Source organism: Eriocheir sinensis, chromosome 42 (assembly GCF_024679095.1).
Source record: "Eriocheir sinensis breed Jianghai 21 chromosome 42, ASM2467909v1, whole genome shotgun sequence".
Taxonomy (NCBI): domain Eukaryota; kingdom Metazoa; phylum Arthropoda; class Malacostraca; order Decapoda; family Varunidae; genus Eriocheir; species Eriocheir sinensis.
The window spans coordinates 12,423,209-12,430,708 of NC_066550.1; the positions used below are offsets into that span (position 1 = coordinate 12,423,209).

General features: G+C 26.2%; 1 protein-coding gene across 1 annotated transcript in view; it reads left to right on the plus strand.

Annotated features, from left to right (window-relative positions):
- LOC127010221 (uncharacterized) overlaps positions 1-7,500 on the plus strand; it is a 92,703-nt gene that overhangs the window by 26,337 nt on the left and 58,866 nt on the right. The window contains exon 2 of the mRNA XM_050884098.1: positions 7,387-7,500. This exon is cut by the window's right edge and continues 72 nt beyond it. Within this exon, the coding sequence (XP_050740055.1) occupies positions 7,387-7,500 (114 nt within the window). The remainder of the gene's footprint in view (positions 1-7,386) is intronic.

The following is a 7,500-nucleotide window of genomic DNA, read 5'->3' on the forward strand; positions in this document are numbered from 1 at the left end:
TTCAACGGTAGAAAATTTACAGAAAAAAAAGCCTAATAAATAAAATTATGTTGTATATAGTTGATCCAGTTACTAATAAAAATATTTCCGCGGTTGAGAAATTTACAGAAAAACCCTAATAAATAAAGTGAGGTACATACTATTCCTATATTTTATTCTTTTCTTTCCTTTTCGTCTCCATTTTACTCGTGTTTTCCTCTTAAAAGACAGGTAAGAAAAGACATATCGGACGGTTTTGGTGTTGAGAACGTTTATTATTCTTGGCCGAACTAAAGAAAAATACAAAAATAAATCTTCGTTATACTTGACTACATTACGTACGGTGAATATATATATATATATATATATATATATATATATATATATATATATATATATATATATATATATATATATATATATATATATATATATATATATATATATATATATATATATATATATATATATATATATATATATATATATATATATATATATATATATATATATATATATATATATATATATATATATATATATATATATATATATATATATATATATATATATATATATATATATATACGCTATCCTTTTCCTTTAACTGCCTTTTTATTTATTAGTCTTTTCTTCTGGAAATTTCTCTAACGCTGTAATATCTCCCTTACCTACTGAAAAACTATCTTAACGCTATCCTCTTCTTAAACCTCATTTTATTTATTAGGATTCTTCTGTAAATTTCTTTACCGCTGAAATAATGTTCTTGCTTACTGATATATATATATATATATATATATATATATATATATATATATATATATATATATATATATATATATATATATATATATATATATATATATATATATATATACGCTATCCTCTTCCTTCAACCTCATTTAATATATTAGGCTTTTTCTTCTCTAAATTTCTCTAGCGCTGTAATATTTTTCTTAGCAATTGATAAATACAACCTCCTTTTATTTATTATACTATCTAAAACGCTATTCTCTTCTTTTAACCTGCCTTTATTGATTAGGCTTCTTCCGTAAATTTTTCTACCGCTGAAATATTTTTTTTAGCAACAGGATAAACGATATACAACCTACTTTTATTTATTAGGATTTTTTCTTCTACAAATTTCTCTAACGCTGTAATATTTTTCTTAGCAACTGATAAAGTATCTAAACACTCTCCTCTTCCTTCAACCTCTTTTTTATTTATTTGGCTTCTTCTATAAATTTCTCTACCTCACAAATATTTTTCTTAGCCACTGGAATTATATATATATATATATATATATATATATATATATATATATATATATATATATATATATATATATATATATATATATATATATAAATGATGAATGAAATATATATATATATATATATATATATATATATATATATATATATATATATATATATATATATATATATATATATATATATATATATATACACACACGCTATCCTCTTCCTTCAACCGCATTTTATGTATTAGGCTTTTTCTTCTCTAAATTTCTCTATAACTAATTAATCTATTCTCTCCTTATTTTTCCAGGTATTTCTTTTTATTAACTTTTATGCTTGTCTTTTTGGTACTTTTCTTATTCCAATCTATAACTAACTAATATATTCTTCCCTTATTTTTCCAGGTATTTCTTTTCACTAACTTCTATGATCGTCTTTTTGGTGCTTTTCTTATTCCAATTTATTACTGACTAATATATTCTTCTTTCCATATTTTTTTATTTACTTCTTTCCGTTAATTTGTATGCTCGTTTTTTTAGTACTTTCCTTATTACAATCTATAACTAACTAATCTATTCTTCGTTCCTTATATTTTCCAGGTATTTCTTTTTATTAACTTGTATGCTGTCTTTTTTGTGCTTTTCTTATTCCAATCTCTAACTAACTAATCTATTCTGCGTTCCTTATTTTTCTTCTTATTTCTTTTTATTAACTTGTATGCTTGTCTTTTTTGTGCTTTTCTTATTCCAATCTATAACTAACTAATCTATTCTTCGTTCCTTATTTTTCTTCTTATTTCTTTTTATTAACTTCTATGCTTGTCTTTTTTGTGCTTTTCTTATTCCAATCTATAACTAACTAATCTATTCTGCGTTCCTTATTTTTCTTCTTAATTCTTTTTATTAACTTCTATGCCTGTCTTTTTTGTGGTTTTCTTATTTCAATTTATAACGAAGTAATTTATTCTTCGTTCTTTTTATTTTCTAGTAAATTCTTTTCATTAAGTTCTGTGCCTGTCTTTTTGGTGCTGTTCTTATTGCAATCTATAACTAACTAATCTATTTTTCTTTCCTTATATTTTCCAGGTATTTCTTTTAATTAACTTCTATGCTTGTTTTTTTGGTGCTGTTCTTATTCCAATTTATAACTAATTAATCTATTCTTCGTTCCTTATATTTTCCAGGTATTTCTTTTTATTAACTTGTATGCTTGTCTTTTTTAGTGTTTTTTTTTTATTCCAATTTATAAGTAACTAATCTATTCTTCGTTCCTTATTTTCGAGGTATTTCTTTTATGAATTTCTATGCTTGTCTTTTTAGGGTCTTTTCTTTGGTTCTTTGGAATAAGAAGTGCCTCGAAAAATAAGGAAAGAATAGATTAGTTAGTAATAGATTGGAAAAAGAAAAGAACCAAAAATGACAAGCATACAAGATAATAAAAACAAGTAAATAGAAAACATAAGGAGCAAAAAATGGATTAGTAAGTTATAGAACCAAAGAAAACAAACAGAAGTTAATAAAAGAAATATCTCGAAAATAAGGAACGAAGAATAGATTAGTTACTTATAAATTGGAATAAGAAAAGCACTAAAAAAGACAAGCATACAAGTTAATGAAAAGAAATAACTAGAAAAATAAGGAACGAAGGATAGATTAGTTAGTTATAGACTGGAATAAGAAAAGAACCAAAAAAGACAAGCAAAGAAGTTAATGAAAAGAAATAACTAGAAAATATAAGGAAAGAAAAATACATTAGTTAGTTGTAGATTGGAATAAGAAAAGTACCAAAAAGACATGCATTGAAGTTTATTAAAAGAAATACCTAGAAAAATAAGGATCGAATAGATTAGTTAGTTTTAGACTTGAATAAGAAAAGAAACAAAAAGACAAGCATAGAGGTTAAAGAAAAGAAATACCTCGAAAAATAAGGAAAGAATAGATTAGTTAGTTATAGACTAGAATAAGAAAAGCACTAAAAAAGACAGTCATAGAAGTTACTGAAAATAAATAATTATAATATTTAAGGAAAGAAAATAGATTAGTTAGTTATAGATTGGAATAAGAAAAGCACCAAAAATTGCAAGCATTAAAGTTAATAAAAGAAATAGCTAGAAAATATAAGGAACGAAGAAGAGTAGTTAGTTATAAATTGGAATAAGAAAAGAACCCCCAAAAACGAGAATAGAAATTAATGAAAAGAAATAACTAGAAAATATAAGGAAAGAATAGATTAGTTAGTTATCGATTGGAATAAGAAAAGTACCCAAAAGACGAGCATACGAATTAATAAGGAGAAATATCTGGAAAAATAAGGAAAGAATAAATTAATTATGTATAGATAGGAATAAAAAAAAGCACCAAAACAGACAAGCATACAAGTTAATGAAAAGAAATAACTAGAATTTATAAGGAAAGAAAAATGGATCAGTTAGTCATAGATTGGAATAAGAAAAGCACCAAAAAGACAAGCAGAAATGACTAGAAAATATACGGAACGAAGAATAGATTAGTTTGTTATAGATTGGAATAACAAAAGTACCAAAAAGACAAGCATAGAAGTTAATGAAAAGAAATACCTCGAAAAGTAAGGAAAGAATAGATTAGTTAGTTATAGACTGGAATACGAAAAACACCAAAAAGACGTGCATAGAAGTTAACTAAAATGAAATAACTAGAAAAATAAGGAACGAAAAATAGATTAGTTACTTATAGATTGGAATAAGAAAACCACTAAAAAGACGAGCACAGAGGTTAATAAAGAAATAACTAGAAAAATAAGGAACGAAGAATAGATTACGTAGTTATAGATTGGAATAAAGAAAAGAACAAAAAAGACGAGCATAGGAGTTAATGAAAAGAAGTAAATAGAAAAATATGGATGACGAATAGATTAGTTACTTATAAATGGAATAAGAAAAGCACCAAAAAAGACAAGCATACAAGTTAATGAAAAGAAATAACTAGAAAAATACGGAACGAAGAATAGATTAGTTAGTTATAGATTGGAATAAAGAAAAGTACCAAAAAGGCGAGCATAGAAGTTAATGAAAAGAAGTAAACAGAAAAATATGGAAAGAAGAATAGATTAGTTAGTTATAAATTGGAATAAGAAAAGCACCAAAAAAGACAAGCATAAAAGTTAATTAAAAGAGATAACTAGAAAATATAAGGAAAGAAAAATTGATTAGTTAGTTATAAATTGGAATAAGAAAAGCACTAAAAAAGACAGGCTTAGAAGTCAATAAAAACTAGAAAAATAAGGAACGCAGAATGAATTAGTTAGTTATAGATTGGAACAAGAAAAGCACAAAAAAGACAGCATACAAGTTAATAAAAAGAAATACCTGGAAAATATAAGGAACGAAGAATAGATTAGTTACTTATAGATTGCAATAAGAGCAGCACCAAAAAGACAGCATACAAGTTAATAAAAAGAAATGACTAGAAAATATAAGGAACGAAGAATAGATTACTTAGTTATAAATTGGAATAAGAAAAGTACCAAAAAGACAGAACTAGAAGTTAATGAAAAGAAATACCTGGAAAAATAAGGGAAGAATAGATGAGTTAGTTATAAATTGGAATAAGAAAAGCACCAAAAAGACGAGCATAGAAATAATAAAAAGAAATACCTGAAAAATAAGGAAAGAATAGTTTAGTTAGTTATAAATTGGAATAAGAAAAGCACCAAAAAGACAAGCATACAGGTTAATAAAAAAAAATAACTGGATAAACAAGGAAAGAATAGATTAGTTAGTTATAAGTTGGAATACGAAAAGTACCAAAAAGACGAGCACACAAGTTAATAAAAATAAATAACGACAAAATATAAGGAAACAAAAATAGATTAGTTAATTATAAACTGGAATAAGAAAAGCACTGAAAAAGACAGGCATAAAAGTTAATGAAAAGAAATAACTAGAAAATATAAGGAACGAATAAAAGATTAGTTAGTTATAAATTGGAATAAGAAAAACACTAAAAAGACGAGCACAGAGGTTAATAAAAGAAATAACTAGAAAAATAAGGAACAAAGAATAGATTAGTTAGTTATAGATTGGAATAAGAAAAGTACCAAAAAGACAAACACTGAAGTAAATGAAAGAAATACCTAAGAAATACCTAGAAAAATAGGGGAAAAAAATGATTAGTTAGTTATAGATTGGAATAAGAACAGCACCAAAAAGACGAGCATAGAAGTTAATAAAAAGAAATAACTAGAAAAATATAAGGAAAAAAGAATAGATTATTTAGTAATAGAATGAAGTAAGAAAAGTACCAAAAAGACGAGCATAGAAGTTAATGAAAAGAAATAATTAGACAATATATGGAAAGAAAAATAGATTAGTTTGTTATAGATTGAAATAAGAAAAGTATCTAAAAGACGAGCATAGAAGTTAATGAAAAGAAATAAGTGAAAAATATAAGGAAAGGAAAATAGATTAGTTTAGTTAGTTATATATTGGAATAAGAAAAGTGCCAAAAAGACAAGTATGCTAGTTAATAAAAAGAATTACCTGGAAAAATAAGGAAAGAAAAATAGATTAGTTAGTTATAAATTGGAATAAGAAAAGTACCAGAAAGACAGGCATAGAAGTTTATAAAAAGAAATACCTGGAAAAATAAGGAACGCAGAATAGATTAGTTAGTTATTGATTGCAATAAGAACAGCACAAAAAAGACCCCATACAAGTTAATGAAAAGAAATTACTAGAAAATATAAGGACCGAGGAATAAATTACTTAGTTATAAATTGGAACAAGTAAAGTACCAAAAAGATGAGCATAGAAGTTAATGAAAAGAAATACCTGGAAAAGTAAGGAAATAATAGATAAGTTGTTATAGATTGGAATAAGAAAAGAACCAAAAAGACAAGCATGAGAAGAAATAACTAAAAAATATAAAGAAAGAAGAATAGATTAGTTAGTTATAGATTGCAATAAGAAAACACCAAAAAGATGAGCATACAAGTTAATAAAATAAATAACTAGAAAATAAAAGGAACGCAGGATAGATTACTTAGTTATAGATTGGAATAAGGAAGGTACTAAAAAGACGAGCATAGAAGTTAATGAAAAGAAGTATATAGAAAAATATGGAAAGAAGAATAGATTAGTTAGTTATAAATTGGAATAAGAAAAACACCAAAAAAGACAAGCATACAAGCTAATAAAAAGAAATAGCTAGAAAATATAAGGAAAAAGGAATAGATTAATTAGTTATAAATTGGAGTAAGAATAAACCCTAGGAGACGAGCATAGAAATTAATGAAAAGAAATAACTAGAAAATTATGAAAGAATAGATTAGTTAGTTATTGATTGGAATAAGAAAAGCACTAAAAATACGAGCACACAGGTTAATAAAAGAAATAACTAGAAAAATAAGGAACGAAGAATAGATTAGTTAGTTATAGATTGGAATACAGAAAAGTACCAAAAAGACGAGCATAGAAGTTAATGAAAAGAAGTAAATAGAAAAATATGGAAAGAAGAATAGATTAGTTAGTTATAAATTGGAATAAGAAAAGCACCAAAAAAGACAAGCATACAAGTTAATAAAAAGAAATACCCGGAAAAATAAGGAAAGAAAAAATATATAAGTTAGTTATAATTTGGAATAAGAAAAGAACCAAAAAGACGAGCATAGAGGTTTATAAAAAAATAACTAGAAAAATAAGGAACGAAGAATAGATTAGTTAGTTGTTGATTGGAATAAGGAAAGTACTAGAAAACGAGCATAGAATTTAATGAAAAGAAGTAAATAGAAAAAAAATTCCCATCTCATCCTTTCCTTTTTGTTCTTTTATTATATTACTTTTGTTTAATTTTACTTCGCCCTCTCTCCCCTAATATGCCCTCTTCCCCTCCCTCCTTCCTACCATTTCCTTCCCTCTCCCCTCTTTTTCTCTCAAGTCTTATAATCCTTTTCCTACTCTGTCTCGTGGACCCCAATAAGGAGATTCACTTATAATCATCGTTAAAATAGTTAATTCCTGATGTTTCTTGGCAATAGTTAGGCGTCGGGAACATGTAAGTACTATGCTCTGAGTACGACAATCTGGCAACGGTGCAGGAAAATACAATGTTCTGAGTACGATAATCTGGTAACACTGACCCTCTCTCTCTCTCTCTCTCCCTTTCCCCAGGCGGCGTTGTGAGCTACAGCGTTGTGGACGGCGTGGAACGTGACCCTGGACTGCTCCTGGCCGATGACACCTACGACGGGTCACGCGGCCTGGGTCCTCTGCAGCGGGGACTCG